Source organism: Rhopalosiphum padi, chromosome 4, assembly GCF_020882245.1.
Source record: "Rhopalosiphum padi isolate XX-2018 chromosome 4, ASM2088224v1, whole genome shotgun sequence".
Classification (NCBI taxonomy): domain Eukaryota; kingdom Metazoa; phylum Arthropoda; class Insecta; order Hemiptera; family Aphididae; genus Rhopalosiphum; species Rhopalosiphum padi.
This window is the reverse complement of record NC_083600.1, coordinates 37,333,782-37,355,548: the sequence shown is the minus strand read 5'-3', so window position 1 is coordinate 37,355,548 and position 21,767 is coordinate 37,333,782. Positions and strand designations below refer to the sequence as shown.

Here is a 21,767-nt window from a genome sequence, read left to right as displayed (position 1 = left end):
ATTACTATAAAATATAAATAGGTAATAATAATAACAGTTTATTAATGTCCTGTTTCTTTTCTCTCGATTTTTTTTCTCATTTATAAGCTTTTTGTGAATTTTGTCTATGATTTGTTTGTTACCACGAAATACGAATATAACACTTATTATTATGGTTTGTATATCAGCTAGATATCAGCTCTAGCCTTCATGGTATATTGTGGTTATAAAGCACCGCACTGATAAGTGATAAGAATTAACATGGTTTAATTCGTAAATCGTATTTCATTATTATTACTATTATTATTACATTATTATTTATTGTACATTTTGGATTTGGAGTGTTGGACTTAGGATTTAGAACCATTTTGTTCATTTTAAATTTTAAAGTAAATTTTGCGTTGTTTGTTTTTTGATAAATTTTTATATCTTTTTATATTGATACATTATAACTTATTCCAATATGGAAGATACAAATGTTGAAATGGAAGTAGACGAACCTCAAAATAATGTTTTAGCTACAAATGTTACGGGCAGTGTATCTATATCCTTACATCCATTAGTCATTCTTAATATATCTGAACACTGGACTCGTTTAACAGCTCAAGTTGGAAATTCAGTTCCTTCAATCGGAGCCTTGATTGGTAAACAAAAGGATCGGACTCTTGAAATAATGAACTCGTTTGAATTGTCATATACTGTACTTGAAGATAATGAAACAATGATTATTGATAGAGATTACTACAACTCCAAAGAAGAACAGTTCAAGCAGGTAAGATAAATATTACTATTATTTCACTCAGCCACTCAGGTCCTTATTTTTTCTAATTATATAATTATTGAAATAGGTGTTTTGTGACTTGGACTTTCTTGGATGGTACATAACTGGTACTGCTTCTGATAAACCAACATTTCGAGATATTGATGTACATAAGCAAATCATAAATATCGCTGAGAGTCCCATATTTTTGAAAATGGATCCTCATGGTGGACATACTGATCTGCCAGTCAAAGTATACGAATCCATTATTGATATAATGAATGGAGTGCCAAAAATGTTATTTGTTGAATTAACATACACCTTATCTACGGAAGACGCAGAACGTATTGGTGTTGATCATGTTGCACGAATGTCAAGCAATGATGCACAAGAAAATAGTTTGGTTGCTGAAACATTAACTGTTCAATTTAATGCCATCAAGATGCTTCACAGTAGAGTTAAAATGTTGCTTCAGTATTTGAAAGAAGTTAAGAACACTGAGCAATCAATAAACAATGAGTTATTGAGGTGAATAATTTTAATTTAAGATCTAAGTAAATTTATCAACTATTTATTAGTAACATCTATATTCTAACCATCAAAAGGGTAATATCTGCCAGGGTATAATTTGGGGATGTGCAGACGAACTAATTTTTGTTGAATCACAATATTTTCTCTTGCTAGACAGAATATAAATAATTGTTTATTTTTTATCAACTATCAATAACCCATCATTTTTTAGCTATCTAAAATATTCAGTGTAGGTACTAAATATATAAATAAATAATTATTTTTGAAATCTAATTAATCTATTAGAAAATAAATAAATAATAAATCTAATCCTATGAATAAATTTTAAAAGGTCAGTGTCAGTCTATAAATATTTGTTACAACAGTAGAAAATATTGATACTATAACCAATTTTGATTTCCATACAAATTAATTAGATATATTTTCCCCCAGCGTCTTTAACTCTTAATCCGGCGTTGGATTTATTGTATTGATTATTGATTTGTAGTACCTAATTGCAGTCTTTCTTGTATCGAGGTCTGAGTTTAATTTGGGTAAATCATGTTCTCAGTTAATCAGTACATGTAACTTATGAATGCTTAATGTTCAATAGATATGTACTAATACACTTAAATTTATGTAACGGAGCTAAATAATATATATATATATTGTACATATATTTTGAATTTGAGAACTATTTCTCTCCTAATGATCTAATATAATAATATATTAAAATTAAAATAATCAGTGACACATGGCTAGGAATATTATCATATGTTTCGATTACAATATCTGTCCAAAACTAGAACACATTGTTTTGTTCATCTTAAATTTTCCTAGCATATCATTGGGATATAAAATTTCATAAATAGCTTTAAATAGTAATTCGATTTCACTTTTAAATTGCATCTAATTTTCCTCCATTGCTTAATTTATTTTTCATTCTGTTGTGTTTAAATGGAATAAAATTGAAATTATGCAGATGTAAATAATATAAAGCATTTATTATTACATAATATTATGTAGTCTTACCACACTTAATGTCTTCAATTTAAGAGTTTTTCTGGTATAGAAAGTTGAATGACTAATTCTACTATTTTTTTGTCCAAGATGGATTTTTCTTTAAATACAATTAATATAGTACTAGATATATTAGTTCATTAAAAATGGCTGTTTTAATAGTTCTATAAAATATTAAGTATAATAAACAAAATCTTATTTTATTTAGTGTTTATTATAAAACTAATAATAATTAGTAATATTAGCATAATAATAATAATAAAAAAAAAATACCAATTATGAATCCAATAACAATTAAGTAAATTAAGTTATAAATTATTTGTTTAAAAAATATATTATATTTAAACATTTTCTATTTTCTAGGGAATTCGTTTCTTTGTGTCATCGACTGCCAGTTATGGAATCTGGAGAGTTTTACAGGGATTTGTATACACATTGTAATGATGTAGCACTGATTGCTTACTTGGGAGTATTGACAAAATGTACTAATGAAGTAAATGATTACTGTAACAAGTTCAATGCACTCTATGACCGCCAAGTGGTTGGTAGAAAAGTTAAGGCTTTGTTTTTATAATTTTTTTTCCATTTAAAATGTTAAAACTTTATGAATCAATATATATAATAATACTCATTTATTAATATCTTTTAACTTTTGTAAATCGGTTTAGGTAATGTAAACCAATATTGGAAAATAAAAATTAAAACTAAGACTGTCATAATATTGAATAAATGTACAATTTAAGTGAACTTGTTAATATTTTTATTTATATTTTTATTTTAACACTTATAAAGCTTAGCTCTAAAATTCACAACATCAATATAGTTGTGCATATTCCCTAAGTAAGAATAATTTTTAACAAGCTATATTTAATTTACAAACCCATGTACCAAAATTTTTGAGATCACTCAATCGTAGGAATTTAATTTTGTTTTAATTATAAATAGGTTTTAAATAATTATGTTTGAAAAAAAATCAGTCAAAAAAAAAATAATATATATTAAATAAAGCTTGATATGTGGAGCATTTAAGAAAAATAAAAAAGGTGCTTTTTAAATATTTGTCTATATGCTTGTAAAACGCTTGTAAAACTTCAGGTTATTGTCATTTTTATTTTCTAATGATAAAAAACCAGCTTTGGCTTAATTTAAATGAGATTTTTTCATATTATTATAAATTTTAGCAACATTTGAAGGCCTAATTTCTCTATATATATATTTATTTATAAGTATACATGATTATTTAATAATACATAGCTTTTGAAGGACAAGAAAGATCAAGTCCACAATTAAAATGAATTCAAGGACCGTCTTCTATAGTACTCTATACCTATTTAGATAAGTGGTATCTCAAAATAAGTAAACTAAAGTTACATCATATGCTTCATTTCCCTAAGTGATAATTAATCACGATTTAGTGGCTTAATAAATAATTAGTAAGGGTTATTTATGGTACGGTTGTCAATGGTTGGTGACAACAACGACTGTAAACTGGTCGATAGAGCATAATATTTTATAGTATGTGGAGACTGCAAATGTCGATGTGGTATTACTTCACGCACTCCAGGATTTATTAATTCTTCCTAAAAATTATAAACAAGTTGTTTAAATAAGTTTTTTAAGATATAGTTATTTTTGTCATTTGTACCTGTAGCGTGAAGACTTCTTCTCAGGATTGAGTTAATTTCATTTTACGACCCGTGATAGTGCCCACCAATGATTTTAATGTAGAACTGATACCTTTTCTTGATATGCCATTTATATTAGGACTACTAATATTGTGACTTAAAGATGCATTTGGATTCAAACCTTGAGGATGTGCATCTAAACATTTTTGGTAACGTAACTGAAAAAGTAAGAATAAAAATAAAATGTTACCAACGATTAATCATAACTCATAATTTGTATGATTTCCATTTGACATACTTTACACGCAGCTTCGATAGTCTTACAAAGTGTTCCAGCGGATGGATCACACTCAAACACATGTGCAATGAACAGATCTTGGGTAGTATGCATTATAAAAGCGCATTGTTTTATATTTTGACCTATTCCCAAAAATGATAAGTACCTCACTCGACATTCAACCATTTGATCGCCTTCATCCTGAAAATTAACAAATATTATAGATATCGTGTTCCGCGTATTTTTTAACATTTTTCGCATTACAGTATCTTGTTGTATGGTAATCATTGAAGGTGCTACAGCTACTGTAACTGTTTGGGGTACCGATGTTGGAGAATTTTCCAAAGCGACGATCGCGTCATTTAGTACATCCATTCCGGATGCTTTGCTCACTTCAATTGAACCTAAGTAAGTAGCTCGAATGACTTTTCGCGGTTCTTCCATCGGCGTAGGGAATGATTGATCTTTAAAAATTATATTGCACAATTACATAACTTAATAATTTAAGAAGACGTATCATGTATACTCAAGTTAGTGGTTGCAGAGTAACTGCCTCGGTAACTTCTACGTTTGCGATATTCCAATGGAAGGTTCGTCGGTCTAACTGGCTGATTCATTTTCGTTGCAGTATCTATGTAACAGTATTATTTAGTAGCCGTTTAAAAATGAAATAACATGATATAATACGTACTTATGTCTGTGGATCTAGAAATGTTTTGCTGAAGACTGCGCTCGATCATGATTTTTTTACAAATGTCCCTAAGAGTGTTAGCAATTGTACGGGCAGGCATGTCACATCTGAACACATGGCACATGTGTCGGCGTGTTATTCTGTCACGAGCTACGTATGCAAAATCTCTGAAAATTAATTTTGTCAGTTCGATTTATCTAATGCCATTAACAATATTACTTATATTTTATTATTATTATTATTAAATAATATACATTAATATTACAATATTACCTTTCCCTGTAGGTAAAGCATTGAAAAAACAACAACAATGGATTATAAAAACAATACATTATTAATATAGACAACAATATAAATATGATATCAATGGCTAACATACCTGCCATTGTCTCGTCCAACTCCCCATACTCGTATTGTGTGTATGGGTTGAGTATTCAACATTGTGAGATTCTCTGGATCTATTAATTTCAACGCTCCTTCATCCAAATCCATAAAGAGGTCTTTTCCCTGATAATTCATTCAAACAGAATTATATTTATATAATATTTGACTAGTTGAGTATTGGTATAGGTACTTACGTCCCCCCATCGTCCGACGTTATCAATAAAGTCGTTACGCCCAAGTGATAGATCAACAATACACTTGTTCACAGCTTTGCTACTTCTTTCTGGGGTTAAATCATCTTCGCAAATTTCTACCCATCCTAAAGAACGTACAGCAAATCGTATACCTTTGTTTTCGTTTTCGATTCGAGCTGGATAACTTCTTCGTCTAAAGCACAGTACAATTTTGGTGAGATCAACGTTGGTAGGTATGTTTTAAAGGCTATACTATTTTATTTAATATTTTACTTATAAGCCATGTCTTCTTTTCTATTCTTTTGGTAACAAAGATTTTCAAGAGCTGAGCTCGTCGTACTTCTAGTCACTGAACTTACTAAGCCCCCGGTGTTATTTTGAAAACTATTCAATACCTTAAACAAATATAGATACCTACATTATATTATATATACCTATAGTTCTAATAAATATTTTCAAATTGTAATATTTTTAAAAGTTGAGTTAATACAATTTTTATACGAAGATTATAATATATTGTAGGTCGACATGTTAACAAGTTATAATTAAAATAATTAATTACTATTTTATTCATTGCGATTTAATAGACATAATTGATTAAATTATAATATTATAATTTACCTATTAATAAACATTTAATATTTTTTATTTATTTTGTCCTTACCGATTCTGCATCTTTGACCAATGGTGTTTTTGGTTCATTTTTACCACTGTATTCAGGAGGTTCCCTTTGAATTGTCCCGCTTTTGATATGCCAATAATAAGGACCATCGTTATCTAAAATTAAATTAATTATTATAGCACATTAAAACAGTAACTTAATAATTGTATGTACCTTCGTGTTTTTCCCATCCGGTTGGCAATTCATCGGTGCATTCGTGTGAATTATTTTTCATCGGTACTGCATACAAATCATTATTCAAATCACCTTGTATATGTTGTATATCCAAGTTAATATTAGATGTATCCTTTTGTTTATTTAAAGATAGAGTATTGGGTGGCGTGCGTTTCTCGTTTATACTATAATATAGGTATACATGGTTTATTTGAACATTAATAAAAATATATATAGCATGTACATTGTACATAATAATCATAATATATTAAACGTCTATAATTAATTGATCAAATAAACTTACTTCCCGCTTTTACATTTTGTTTGCTCCGATTCTTCGATTAAATCTGGTTTTACGTATGACACTTGCATTTGGTTGCTTTGGTGGTTTTGGTTGCTAACATTTGTTAAATCATGTTGATTTGTAATATTCATATCTCTTGTTACGTTACGATTTAAATTTGTATTCCTATAAAATAATCATATGGTTTTCTGTAGGTTTAAACTTAAATTTTAATGTTATTATTTTATTAATTTAGTATATCGAATCTATTAAATGTATTACCAATTTTTTCCCGTCTGTCCCAACACGTCCACGCCCATTGATCCCAAATCTAATGATTTGTACCGTTTTCTATTAATGTTGTCTGTGTTAATATTACATACTGTATCAAATTCACGACATAAAAGCTCTGAATATAATATACAATCATCATTTAAATTGAATCCAGCTGGAGAGTCAGTAGCTGATGTTAGGTTTGAGTTCAATGCATCATCCAGGGCTAAGTGGCCTGTGCCAGCAAGATGATAGTTTGGATTCTCATAACTCAAACGACCGTTTTCTAAAAAAAAAAACATTTTTGTAAAAATGTATAGTAATAATTATTATTTTTTTTTTTTTTACTACGGATTTAACTATAAAATATATCATAATGGTATTTTTAAGTTATAATTGAAACATATAGTCAATAGTCATAATTCACAATAGGTACATATTCATTTTTATAATACATTTCTAGCTTAATAATTATTAGGTATAATATAGTATAATATTACAAATTAAGATATATTATAATATTCAAATTTGCACAGCTCTAGACTATTATTTTTTGACAAATTATAATATAATATATGTTATTTTGAAATTTTTTTTTTTAAATTAGTTATATTATAATTACTTAAATACTTTATTTTTAAAATGCATGTAACTCAATTAAACGATTCTTTGCTTGGTCATAATTTTAAATTTAAATTCGTTCTTATAAATAAATTTGATAATATGTAAATTTTCTCTAATATTAACTATAAATAAACAGTAGTAAGAATCCTGTACGTAGATTTGCCTTGTTATGTTTGTAATAGAGACAAGACACGTAGGTGTAGCGTCCTTTTAACCGTAAATAATTCAAATATAAGTACATATTTACACATTACACATGTTTAGGTGCTAAATAGGTACACATACAATTATATTTATTAATAAATACTAAATATCAAATATTGAATAATACTAAAAAGTAAACAATTGTTTGAAAATATAAATACATTTGAGAAAATTGTATAATTCAACAATTACCCACCTACTTATGAATAATTTGACAAGTTAATTAAATAAAACAACTATCTATATTTAAAATAATATTTTGTTATTCCTTGTAATAGCTACTAGCTAATTAATTGATCTCCTTAAAAAATTCAACAAAAATGCATTAATTATTGTAGCTTATAGGTTTATTATTCGAAGTTATTTTCAATCGTTGAATTGTGATGATTATAAAAAAAATAACTATTATTTAAGACTAAAAAATCAATAATAAACAAAACATTAGTTTTAAAAATATAAAAAGATTATTTTAAAATAAAAACAAGCCATAATTAATTTTTGAGTTTATATCGATTTTATAAATAAAATAAAATTTATTAAATCTTTAAAAAAAAAAAAAATACGCACCCATAATTACTTGAACATTGTCCATTAATAAAAACATAATAAATTACTTTGTTATGGTAAACTAAATAAAGAAAACATATTATGTGTAGTACAACTACTGTAGTCATGTGTTGTAGTAATCATGCGCATAACAAACTATAGCTGGCTCGCCGCTATATAGTAGAGATGACTCATAACGTTCGAATATAAAAATCGATATATATATATATGGGGTACCTACTCCCGGATGAATAATATACAGTTTCTCAAAAAAAGTGCTGATATTAAATATGAGTACGAAATTTATTATACACTGTGATAAAAAATTCTTACTGAATATTTTTTTTATTTAATGAATATAACGAATATCTATTATTTGTATCCAACTGCGCTTACATGAATACGATTAATTTTTAATTTCGAGAAACATGCGCGTTGTACTATTGGAGAAGTAACCGTGTGTAAAACTGATGTTTTCATCAGTGTTAAAAGGAGTAGGTAACTTAAAAATTTTGAAATTCGATCGATGTGCAAAAATGTTTTATATAATGTATTTTTTTTTACTATTTTGGTAATTTAATATAGGTATATAATGATGTACATTACGCTGTCAGTTTTTTTAAAACTGACGAAAAGGGGTGAATGGTTTCCATCTATGGTTAAACCAAAAGTTTTTTTAGCATCCTTTCCTCAAAAAAATTGATTATACACATTATGTTTATACCATAATTATGGTATTTCTCAGATTTCATTAAAATAACCTATATCTCCAAAAATATAGTCTTATTTACTTAGTCATTTACTACTACTTATCACTTATGTATATTGTAACAATATAAATTACAATAATTAAATAGAAAGGAAAATGTCAACAATTATTTTTTTGAATAATTAATAATATGTATCATTAAAAATGAATAATGATCTCTTTTAAATTTAAATTCATTTCATATCCCACTACCAATTCATTGAAAAAATGAATACCAAATAATACATTGAAGGTATAAAATAATAAGTTATAAAATAATTACCAAGCAAATTGTCGTCTTCAACAACTGCAGCAGTCATCATCGGATATAGAGACGACAACAACGTAGCGTATGGACTTCGATTCGGGGATCTAATTATTTCACCACACAACATACCATACGTGTTCTGACCTCAAATTACGTACCCTGAATAACACAAATTAGTAAATACGTAATTAACATAATATATGAATATTAAATTAACTAATACTATATAGCATTCAAAAATAGTTTTATTTTAAACACTTCGTGCGGAAATATAGTTGTAGTTGTTACATATTATGTCAAATTTTCTATTGAAATGAGTTAGTAAACGATATTTTAATTCGTGTTTGATCAATATAGCATGTTTTTAATAAATATAATTAACTATAGTAATGTTTTTTTCGTTTGTATTTATAACTAATTCACAATGTAACTATTCAAATTAAAATGGATTTACTTAATGTTCGATGCAATATATATGACGATTTTTTTCATCCTTTTCAGGACACATTTGAACGTTAGATGAATATATTATAATATACGATAAACTTTTCACAATAATTTATATTACATTATATTTCAACCAACTTTTGTAAAAGTTATAAACGTTTATTGAATATTTGATGGGTAAAATAACTATATTAACTTTAAGTTTCAACTATACCTACTATAACATAAATAATTTTTATATTTTTTTTTTTTATTCGAAACCCCAATTTATTTTAAACCGTACTGTTGGTACCTATGTATTATACAAATACAATTCAGTTAAACACAACCATACAGTTCAAAAACCAACCTTTTATAAATCTAATTATGAAAAAAAATCATGAAATCACAATGCACCAGTACAATGACGGTTGCAGCCTAGAAACGAGTTTACAGGGCGAGGGCGTGAAATGTGTGAAATGTTAAGACGGCCGACGGGACGTATTCATTTCCTCCATCCTACCGGCAATATTGATTGGGTCTGAGCGACCATTTTTGGCGCCACAAAGGCTGCACTTTATTACACTAGTATTGCGTGGCGGTCCGAAATTAAAAAAGACATATAGACTTGTTGGAGCCAAGTGCATTATTCAAATCAGTAAACTAAAATTAATAGGTTATTTGTATTTTGTAGAAATACTGGAAACATCAAATATGGATAATACTATTATTATAGTTAATAATGATTATTGTGGAAATTTTTGTTCATTATTATGCATCGACAACTTGATAATATTAAAGAGCTACAGCTACATACGCATCTAAGGCATCGAAACGTACATATTTTGTACTTTGAATATACTTAATACATATTAAGTACATAATCACAATAGTTTCATACATAGTTACGTTCAGGATAATATTAATGATAATTTTTGCCATTGTTTTTAATTGTATTGCATTTTAATTTGTGTTAAAAAATGAAACTATGCAATAACCTATCGTGTCTATCGGTAACAGAAATCTTTATTATTTTAATTATTTGTTCAAAATTTATTATTTTATAAATATATATATATATATTCAATGATATTTAGTTTAATAGGTATATATATTTATTACCGAATTATTATAAAACAAGATTATTATTACGTTAGACAGTCATATAGACAACTTATAGTACTTTACGAGTTAATGTGATTTTAATATTAAATCGATTTTCTAATATTAAAAATACTTTAGTATCGTTTATTCCATCAATTATAGATATTATTAGATATATAATTATGATCGATTTAATATTGATAATTATATTATTATTTAGAATATGATTTTATACAAAATACACAAGGTTGAAGATTATTGAAATATTAAGTTTCAGGTACTACATCGAGTTGCATAAACAATCACTAACAGCTAATGTATGGTCCTTTAAATATGATTTATTGGTCCATTAAATGTTAGTGAAACCATAAAATAAATAATTATGTTATACAACTCGGCACTAGTATATTTAAAACAAATAAAAATGACAAAAATAAATTACGATGATAAAATGTAACACTTTGGTGAAGAGCTTAAAACCAATATAAGTAAAGGATATAAATATTATATTATATTCATACGTGTATTACATGGCCACGAAAGTTATTATTTACATAATATACTCACAAAATATATCTTTCGACAGGATACGGATTTCGGATGATTTATAGCCTTGAAATAGAAGTTACAAAACTAGCGTTCGACTGTCACTGCAGCGCCGAAATGACAAACAAAGTAAGAAACGAGAACCCAGCTGTTGGTCATTAAAGGTTAGTCAGGCGCAGGACGCAACAATACAAACATGGCCGACACTAGAGGGTATCGATTATTTTTCCTGCGCTTGCACACACACACACACACACACACACACATACATAGACGCTCAACGAGAAATTAATTTTAAAACGGAATTGAACTAGGTTTCGATGTATTTAAATGTCTAGAAAAAAAAAGATTTGGATAGACAATCGAAACATTTTTGAATAATATCGTAGAATTATATATTGTGGGTATAGAATTGGGGCAAAAATAGCACTACTAGCATTACGAAAAACGATTTTAGCGCACGGGTCTAACCCCGTTCCAGTTCCTCTCGACTAAAAACGTACGCGTTCATAACGCGCGTAGTCTGTAAAATATCTAAAATACTATTTCACTCTACACGTATTATAAACTTATCACCGTATTGATCCATTTTTTAATAATCATATATAATTTTGAATAACTTTCACAACGTGCATATATTATATACACTTAACTACAACCACACCTAGTTTAACTGATTTATAAACATTTCGTACTATTTTATCTGCTGCCAAAGGTCGAGTATTTCAAAAAGCGCGTTAAGATCGAAAAAAGCTTTTAGCGATTAAACAAACAATCATACTTACGCCAGTAGGTTAGTATAATATTTACTTCCGTATTATGATAATATTATAATTATTACGTTTCGCGTGCAGTGTTTATATAGATTAAATTATCATTATTGTTTTATTTACTAAAACGTCAACGCAATACTGTCTTTTATATATATATGTAATAAATATCGCTTCACTGTTATAATAGCCAATGAGAATTATCCAAAAGTATAGTTATTACCCAAGTACAAGACACCTATGTATGCTGTATACATAATAATATGCATGGAACTTACGGCTTTGGAAAATAATTTTCAAGGGAAAATGACTTTTGACACATTGGAGCTAAAGGCAGTATTCGTATCGCACTAAACACAAAAAAAAAGAAAAGAAAAAAGTTGCACAGCAGAAAAATTAACCGCGTGGAACTCACAACATTTAATCCAGAATCGAATCGGCGAATGACGAGACCATTGGAATAAAAGACCGCGCGCACTCGGTCTCCTGATAAGGAAATAACGACCCGGCCACTGCGACGCTGCACATGATAACGGTACCCTGGATGACCTCGTGTGTCTGTCAACTTATTGTGTATATACAACATAATGTGCCTACTGCAGTTTATATAGGTGGAGTGTAGTCTACACCACCTTTATTCATCTGAAACAACGAAATCACTTGTAAGAAACAATAGTGTGAATCCGATTGCAATTGATTTGCGAACAGGATAAAATATACCTGTTTGTATTAAATGTACAATATCATATGAAATATCATTGAACATTTCGTTGTCGGTTTGAAGAATATCCACGTCATGATATTGTATTTAAGCTGGAGAATTAAAAAAAAAGAGAAGTTAAAACGTATTTGAGTAAATTAATTGAAAAATGCTTCTTAATTTAAATTTTTTTTTTAAATTTTTCTTTTTAAACTAACTACTAAATATTTTCGTAATTTCCAATGAAAAACACCCACATAGCAATATCATATTTTTGAAATATTATTAAAATATTTCATAAATTATTTAAATGTTTACAAAATATTCATTTATGGTTGTCAAAAAGTTTTAAAATATTATCACAATATTTTTAGATCATCATTTGTCCAACAATTAAATATTATGGACATATTTTACAACAATATTTAGCAAATATATTGATGATATTATTTTGGGAATATTTCACAGACAATATTAATCAAATATATTATTAATAATATTTTGAAAATAATTTTCCAACAGTATTGATCAAATATTAGTTATCAAATATTTTTATTATAAAATGATGAAAATAGTTATTTATTATGATGCTGCATATATTTTAGTTATTTTAAAAAATCATACAAAATATAATTGAGTGGCCAATATATTATAATTTGAAAATATTAAAAGTTTATTTACATAGGCGTATTTAGTAAATAAATACTTCAACTTTTTAAATTTAATTCACATTACTGGAAGAAAACACTAATTTAAATAAATTAAATTAGTGTCCCATTTAGCACTAGGATTTAATTACTTATAAATATCGAATACAATAATTAGTATGCACTATTTAGTATTTAATATAATTTGTAGCATTGATTATGTTGGCAATTTGGCATATTTGCGCCACTGTCCTCGTCCCTTGGTATACATAATAATATTATAATATACTCATATTATATTGCATGTATTATAACGGAAATTATTTTCAACATTTTTTTTTTCAAAATGTAAAACATGTGGAATTTTAACATTTTATAATATCGTCTTTATATTTTTCACCTTGCATGTGTGCTGAATGCTGATAATACCTCAATTACCTCAATTCTTATTGATTTTTTAAGCGACATCCTATATTTTTAATTATATGATCAGAAGTTATGTTACTATGTTAGTGTCGTCGCTATATAGAGCAATTTACAGGACGTGAAATGGCAAAGTCAATAATATATACTATGCAATTATACATTTTATTAAAATAAATAATTATAATTATACAGTGAAACCGCTAAATACTGCAGTTATAAGATACTCTCAGTCGTTGAAATGTTGTCAGCTATTTATTGGTTTCGGCTATTTCGAGGTGTTCGTAAGGGTAGGTTTCACTAATTGTATATAAATAGCTTTGAGTGGCAACTTTCTGAGAGTGCATGCAAATATTTACATTGGCGAAGTTCAGCAGTGATCTCTAGGACACGACTTATTACTACAATATTATTATTTATTTTACATTTTTAATAAAGTGTACTTAAATATATATAATCTACATACATAGAATATATGTTGATTCTTTAACTTTAAAGATAAACATTAAATTATTCTAAAAGCATTAATTACAAACGATAACAGTTAAATAACGTATATTTAGGAAATATATACAGAGGTAGAATTTTACAAAATATATACAAATTATATGTAAATATAACTGGCTTGTTATGCTAGAGCTAGATTCTAGAATAAAGAAATTGAAGTGCATAGTGGGGTACATAAGATTTTTTAAAAGTATGGTATCCAAAAAACAATTTAAAATATTTCTATACAAATATTATCGTTACTTACTTAAGTTTTAAAAATAATTATATTAATAAATATTAAATACAATTTGAATTGTTTTTTTTCTGTTAATTACTATATATGAATAACAATAGACTGGATAATATTGCATCAATTAATTAATAATATATAAAAAGGGCTCTGAAACATGATATATCACCCCTGTCAAGCCCAGTAAATATGTTACTGGCATTGCATAACATATAACGTGTACTCATTTGGATGGTATTATAAATAAACTAATCAATTATTATCGTCGCTTATAAGTTATAGTTGATTGTATAATGTTTATACATGTATAGGTAATTTGTTGATATAATGATAACCGATAGATGTATCTATAATGTAAGATACATAAAAAATGTTATGGAAAATACTATGTAGTTGTTTTAGTTTTCAATAGGTATAATTGACTCGAAATGACGAAATGTCGTAATTTTATGAGAGTAAAGGGGATCCCACTCGAAATTTGGACTAGGTATATTTAAAATTATTTTTATTACAAATTTATATGAATTATATGATTCAATAAATATTGTATTGAATAAAAATTGTATTTATGATGGTTTTTTATTCGTAATATCGAAGTAAGTATACATAATTAGGAGAAACGCGTTATAGTCACAAAACCAAATTCAAATCAACTTTACATAACCTACAATAGTACTCACTCTCCCTGACAACTTCTAAAAACAGAATATTTTCATAGTCAATATTACATAAATATATCTGTAAATAAATGCAATAAATGTATTAATTTTAGATTCTGAGCGGAGCAATGAATCATGAATGAATTGATTTTACAGTTCATACTTCATTATTATTTATTAAAATTACTTTGTACGATTGTACTGTTAGATATTCATACTTTATAGAGATAGAGATATAATATAGTATATATATATTAATACATAACATTGTACTGTATCATACAATTTGTATGACTATTAAGTATATACGATAGGTATATATTATATATCGTTTAACACATATTTTAGATATTGAATTTTCGTAGAATTTATAGGTATTGAAATAAACTTTATTTCTTATGGGGTAATTTATTTGTACTCGTACAATGATGCGAAATGCGTATACACGGTTTTTGCGTAATTCTTTAGGAAAATGATTTTTTTTTAATAATAACCAACAATTGACAAACTTATTTATTTATTACCTAATCGGATAAAGATGATTGCGTGTTTAGGTATGTTATAATTAAAGAATGTACAAATTTATTTGTACAAATATGTGGGCGATTATATTATGAGCAACTATGCGAGCATGCGAGTATGAAGTATTTATTTAAATTGATAGTCTTCCAAGCGTATTGAAATAGGTGAATATAGACTGTAAAGTGTAAATATTATCAGTATGTGAAAATGCTGTCCGTGCACTCGAAAGCACATTATTCCAATCCTACCTATTTCGTAAACTTGTACTAATTTATTACTATCTCTCCGATTATTTTATTTTTTATCAAAGAACGATATTAAAAATTTTATTTTTAACACATAATATAATAATAAATTGTAGGTATACAAATGTCAATAATATCATTAAGTATAATAATAATATTATATATGTAATAGTATCACATTTCGTGAAACATTTTATAATTGCACATTTTAAACAATACGCAATTCACTTCTATAATCGAATTTTAATGTAATTATTAGTGCCATAAAAAATATCATTATATATATTTTTTACATTAAGTTTTAAAAGCGTAAATGTGTATTATATATTATATAAATTTTAAAATAATAAATTAATAAACAATACACTGCTATATAAAGTATATATTTTTGAATCTGCTTCTATTTTATTTGTATTATTATTAACAATGTACAACAAAAATAACTGGGAAACTCGTTTCTGTTGCACAGGTGGTATACGTGTATGTTTAATACTTTAATATATACCTTGTTAATGAAATCATCAAAGGCTTTATAGGTCATTTTAATGGATATGTAAAATTTGAATTCAATGATCAATCATTGATCAAAGGAGATGAGTGGATCAGTATCTAGTTCCAAGGATATAGTTTATTTTATTTGATTATTATTGTATCTTCTTAATTCGATAGAGTGAACTAATTTTTAACAGAAACATGGCATATTTAATATGTTATTTATTTGTAATGGCAATAATACGCCGTTACAATAATGGCTGGTAGGTATATGAATAGATTAGTGATATAAATAACTTAAAATTAGCTTAAATATTTTGTGAAGGAAAATTATAATTTATAGCAATAGTAGAGAGTTTAAAGTCTTTATAGAAATGATATTTTTCAAATTACAACAAAATAACTAAATACGTTTGACGAAAATCGTTTAGTTTTTCGTTAAAATGATCAAACTATTGTAAAAAGTTGATTAGTTGAACTACAATAACGCTTATAATGAAGTAGTGAAAACGAATTTTTTATATTTTTAATTTATTTTATAAAAAAAAATATAATTTGTAATAAACCATGTACCGTTGTACTCAATTATCAACATTTATGATTAATAACATAATAAACATACATACAATTTTAAAACCAATTTTTTCGTTCCACTGAGAATTTAAAATACATTAATATTGATATTGTTATAAATGTTCATAAAAATTAACTTTGTATTTTAGAATTACAAAAAATAAATAAATAAGAATCATAACAAAATTATGTAGAAATAACAATTTTATTTTATAGGGAGTGTTGAAATGCAGGAAAGTTGCATTATTAAAATCAGAGGAAGAAAAAAAGATTAGGAAACACGTGTAGATGATTCAATAAGTGATCTGAAACTTAATGTTAATCTAGCCAATAAAAAGGAGCAATCATGCAGTCACGCCAGACAGGATGTCTGCGTAGTCCATTTGCAATATATCAAGTTATTACTATAAGATAGTGTATTAAAGAATATATAAGTACATTTTTATAAATATACATATATAAAAATAAACATAGGCAATCAATTTCACGAACATCGAAAAGAAACTTAAAACGACCGCGACAAAAATATAAAAAGAGAATCTTCATACCCAGTCATCTTGAATCGGTTAGGTAGAATAGGATACTAAATTATACATTTTTCTTATATATATTTGAGACATTTACAATCATTGCGTTTCTAGAGTGTAAATTTTAAACGTTTATTATACGGCATTATGCTGGTTTTAAATACATATAGGTACATATATAACATAACTTATTCATACAAATTTACACATACTCAAATATATACATTTAATAATTAGGTATACTCAAAAGTAATTTATGGTTTTAATAATGAGTAGAATTCAATATATGAACGTTTACCTAGCTAATACCTACAAATTATACATTATCACGTTTCTATTTCAATAAGGATGTTTCATCCTTATGCGCGTATTATGCAAAACAATAAAAAGGTATAAATATTACGTTATAGTTAGGTACTTATAAAGACAAAACAAAAATGTATTCTATATTTTATAATTCATTGTAGGTAGTCTATTTTTAAAATCAATATTTCATTATTTTATTTTTTTTACTAATGTATTTATAAATAGGTATACATAGTTTTTTTTATACCTACAAAATTATAAATATGCAGATATATTTTTAATATTTGCAAATCATTTGTTTCACTTCATTTTTATAAATTATAGTTAATTATATGTTTAGAATTTTGATTAAATTAACATGTTCATGACTGAATAATCAAAGAGCGTTTAGCCGTTGGGGCTATGCCTGTATGAATATATATATTATGTTCTATAAGTTGTTAAATAGATTAATTCCGTCTTTAATAGTAACTACTATTATCATTATTATAGTCACTGTATTGTTCATTTAACTAATCTAATTCAAATTAATTAGTTTATTTAGTGTTGCCGCTGTAGAAAATCGAATTAAGTTTTTTTAATTACTTTATTGGAGAGCTAAAGCAGAGGCAAAAATGATTTTCTATTGTTGAAAGATATCTATTGATACTTGGAAAAGATATTATTTTAAATATAATTTATATTATTTTAAATATTTTCGATACTGTTTGTAAGGGAAAAAAAGTAGACTTCGGAACTTAAAGTTTAAATAGAGCTACAGAACCATATTTTGTTCGTTTGTTAAAAGACCACAAGGGTCTTTATTAAAACAAAAATACCTATACATAAATAGCTGCTTCTCAATAACATCGATAAATTAAAAAATTTTAAAAACAAAATGTTATGTCTTATAATTTATATATTATATGTACTTCCTTGTGAAGTTGTGCGTGTGTTCGTTAGACAAAGTATTTTAAACATACTTATTATTGTTAGTGTGTTTACATAAAAGTACCAGCTACAATAACAAATAATAATATTTATGTATATATATATGATTTATACACAATCCATAAAGTATTTATATATTTGGTAGGTATGTACTAGGTAATATTAAGTATATTTTATTCATGCGTATATCATATTGCAGTCACATTCAACGTTAGTTTAAAATATGAATACATCATCATATTATAGCATAGGCACAAATAGGAGTGATTATTATAGTGGCTCGAGAGTTGGGGGAACAGTATTCCCCTAATAATTTGGTCAGCCAAATACTAACTGAGTAGCTACTATAGATTTAATTTCTTATAATCGGGTCATATTATTTAATAATAAGCACTCCAGATTTTTGTCTAGCGATGAAAAAACGTGCGTGTCTTGGATAAAAACTAAAAAGTCAATAAACGTGTCGAATACTTGGATAGGTACCTACTGTAAAAGTTAATAATATTATGCGATTTTTAAATGAGTGTGTTAATATTATAATATATAAATTATATGAATATTCTTTTTTTGTAAATGACTAATAATAAAATACAAACTTTAAATAGTCTAACAGAGTAAACTGTCTATATTTGTTGTTATTATTTGACATTTATATATTATAGTAACGCCATTATTTTTAAGAATATATATATATACTTAACATACATAAATTGTACCTAGGTAAATTGTAAATATACCTATTTAAATAATGGCCCGGGCACCCAGTATTCAACAATCACAGTAGGTAAGTATTAATTTTAACCATATATCAATCTACCAAAGTACAAAATTAAACAATATAGGTTATTATAAATTTATATATGCTAATAAACACTTGTATAATTCTATAAAATAAATATGCAAATGTTAGGTTGTTAAAGCAATAATCAAGTAATAAATATCATATTGCTAAATACAATTATTAATCTAAGTTTTACAACAATTTTTCTAATTTTCAAATACCTTCGAGTTTACACAAGCGATAATATATTACGCGATTATGTTAGTTGGAGTGTTGGGTACTTAACTACAGTTATAAATTCATAGATGTACGGGTATAATGAGAACATGGAATATAGTTATATATTTGTAATATTTTGTATAGTATCTGTATTATATTAGACATTAATTGTTATTTTGTATAGGTAGATAGATACTAGTTTGTACTATATACATATTTGATAATATAGGTATACTTATATTGAATATATTAATTATATAATATAATGTCATATAGTATAAGTTATGAGTTATATAAATGTATATCAATACATTATACACATATATAAGATAATATTATTATTATTTGTTATAATTATTTCACGCAAATAGATTTATAAAATATTCATATGTGTAAACAAATTTTTTTTAATTTTTAATAGCTACCTAATTATACAATTCATAAATAATCATAAGAACAAAAAACGTTCTTGACTTTTAATTAAAAAAATATAAAATTACAATGTTTTACATAATATACTTAAAGAAAAAACCGTCCCATACGATAGTTGATTTATCAGTTATAAATATCAGTAAATATTAGGCACCTTAATTATAATTTAAAAAATTTTTTTTAGTATATATTAATTTAATAATAAAAGCTATTATCTATAAAACTGTTAACTTTTTTGAAAACATTTTTTACTGTTTATTTTCGTTATTATTATTATTTTTTTTTTGAGTAATTAATTATTATAAATTAACAAGTATATGTATACAGAGGGTTTATTGGGTGTAACATAAATTCCAGCCCGCGGTACTCTGTATACACGTAGAATAGTAGAACTGTCACGGAATAAAGTGAATAGAGGAAATAAGAAAATTTTATAATTTTATAATAATAGTTTTCTAAAAATATTTTATTTAGGTTTGGTATGTATAACGCCATTCATTGTTCTTTTATATTTACTATATAGGAAGTTTCAGTTATAAACATTATAGGTATATATATATATATACAATACTATATAATATATTGTCTAGATTACTATATATAGTACACCCACCTATATGGTGGCTAATACGTATTAGGTAGTAGGTCTAGTGTCTAGTTGGAGTACTTACGGCACCAACGTGTATAATGTGTATATACTTCGATTTCCAAGGCTGGTTAAGTTATTTTGAAACTAGTTTGAATTTAATTAATTAGAAAGAAGAATAAGATGGGTTAAAAAATAACATTAAATTCTTTATAAGCAAACCTACGAGTGTACAACAAACGTGTTTAAAATAAATGTTATTTCGATCTATATTCTATTTATTATATTGTTTTCTATTATAAAGGAACGAAAGAAATGCTTTAAAATGTATTTGAAACATTGTTAATCGATTAGAAATTTCATCTAGTTGTATTTTAAATACAATATTTTGATTAGTTTTCTATGAAGAAACATTGTTGAACAATATACATAATCAAGTTATTTTTTTTTTTAATATAGTTTTCAATGAATTCGATATTAGTTATTTTGTTGAAATTTAAAAAATAGGTCATGCAGTTGGTTTAAGTAAAATGTAAAATCGGTTGTTTAGGCACCTATTATTAAGAATTAAGGTCTTAAGGACTAGTTCTAACGCTTATTACAAGTGACAAATCTAACAATACCTATTATTTAGTAGTTATTAAGTATGTATTATGTTATTCTAAAATGTCCAAAATCCAAATATAACTAAAAAATTGTCAAAAATGGTTGAACTCTCAATTTGTGATACTAGAAAATATAAAATCAATTTTAAATAATACATATACATACAAGGTAAATACTAAATACCTTAGATTTACAAAGGTTTATCGCAAAATAGGTATGTAATACTCGTTGTGTGTCAAAAACAGTAGCTAATTTTTGAAAAGAAAACTATGACCGATTCAAGTCTAATTATTATTCACCTATAAGTATTAGG

The 21,767-nt window shown here is 26.0% G+C and overlaps 2 protein-coding genes across 5 annotated transcripts; one reads left to right on the top strand and one right to left on the bottom strand.

Annotated features, from left to right (window-relative positions):
• The first annotated feature begins 262 nt into the window (after positions 1 to 262).
• Positions 263 to 3,016, top strand: LOC132930207 (COP9 signalosome complex subunit 6). Its single transcript, XM_060995943.1, has 3 exons — positions 263 to 751; positions 828 to 1,267; positions 2,633 to 3,016. Exons 1-3 carry the CDS (start codon positions 443 to 445, stop codon positions 2,841 to 2,843), a joined length of 960 nt encoding a protein of 319 aa, XP_060851926.1. The 5' UTR covers positions 263 to 442; the 3' UTR covers positions 2,844 to 3,016.
• On the bottom strand, positions 2,402 to 12,523 carry LOC132930202 (protein Fe65 homolog). 4 transcript variants are annotated; one of them, XM_060995937.1, is made up of 15 exons: positions 12,346 to 12,523; positions 9,237 to 9,380; positions 6,841 to 7,117; positions 6,580 to 6,744; positions 6,276 to 6,460; positions 6,105 to 6,217; positions 5,714 to 5,835; positions 5,441 to 5,633; positions 5,242 to 5,369; positions 4,863 to 5,029; positions 4,698 to 4,802; positions 4,436 to 4,635; positions 4,193 to 4,372; positions 3,915 to 4,112; positions 2,402 to 3,849 (listed from the first exon to the last, which is right to left on the bottom strand). In XM_060995937.1, the coding sequence occupies exons 2-14, from the start codon at positions 9,346 to 9,348 to the stop codon at positions 3,936 to 3,938; spliced, it is 2,124 nt and encodes a 707-aa protein (XP_060851920.1). In that variant the 5' UTR covers positions 9,349 to 9,380; positions 12,346 to 12,523; the 3' UTR covers positions 2,402 to 3,849; positions 3,915 to 3,935. The 4 variants fall into 4 exon arrangements, with proteins under 4 accessions (XP_060851920.1, XP_060851921.1, XP_060851919.1 ...); XM_060995938.1 differs by lacking the exon at positions 12,346 to 12,523 and adding an exon at positions 12,083 to 12,320; XM_060995936.1 differs by lacking the exon at positions 12,346 to 12,523 and adding an exon at positions 11,319 to 11,456.
• Between the last annotated feature and the right edge of the window lie 9,244 nt (positions 12,524 to 21,767).

Bases quoted from the DNA above. Each gene is read 5' to 3' on its own strand.
- LOC132930202 (XM_060995937.1), bottom strand. From the start codon at position 9,348: ATGTTGTGTGGTGAAATAATTAGATCCCCGAATCGAAGTCCATACGCT. The intron at 4,636-4,697 runs GTATACATGATA...TAATTTTTAAAG, and splicing joins CTCTGCAACCACTAACTTGA to ATCAATCATTCCCTACGCCG. The intron at 4,373-4,435 runs GTAATGCGAAAA...GTTAATTTTCAG, and splicing joins TTACCATACAACAAGATACT to GATGAAGGCGATCAAATGGT.
- LOC132930207 (XM_060995943.1), top strand. From the start codon at position 443: ATGGAAGATACAAATGTTGAAATGGAAGTAGACGAACCTCAAAATAAT. The intron at 752-827 runs GTAAGATAAATA...TTATTGAAATAG, and splicing joins AAGAAGAACAGTTCAAGCAG to GTGTTTTGTGACTTGGACTT. The intron at 1,268-2,632 runs GTGAATAATTTT...TCTATTTTCTAG, and splicing joins ATAAACAATGAGTTATTGAG to GGAATTCGTTTCTTTGTGTC.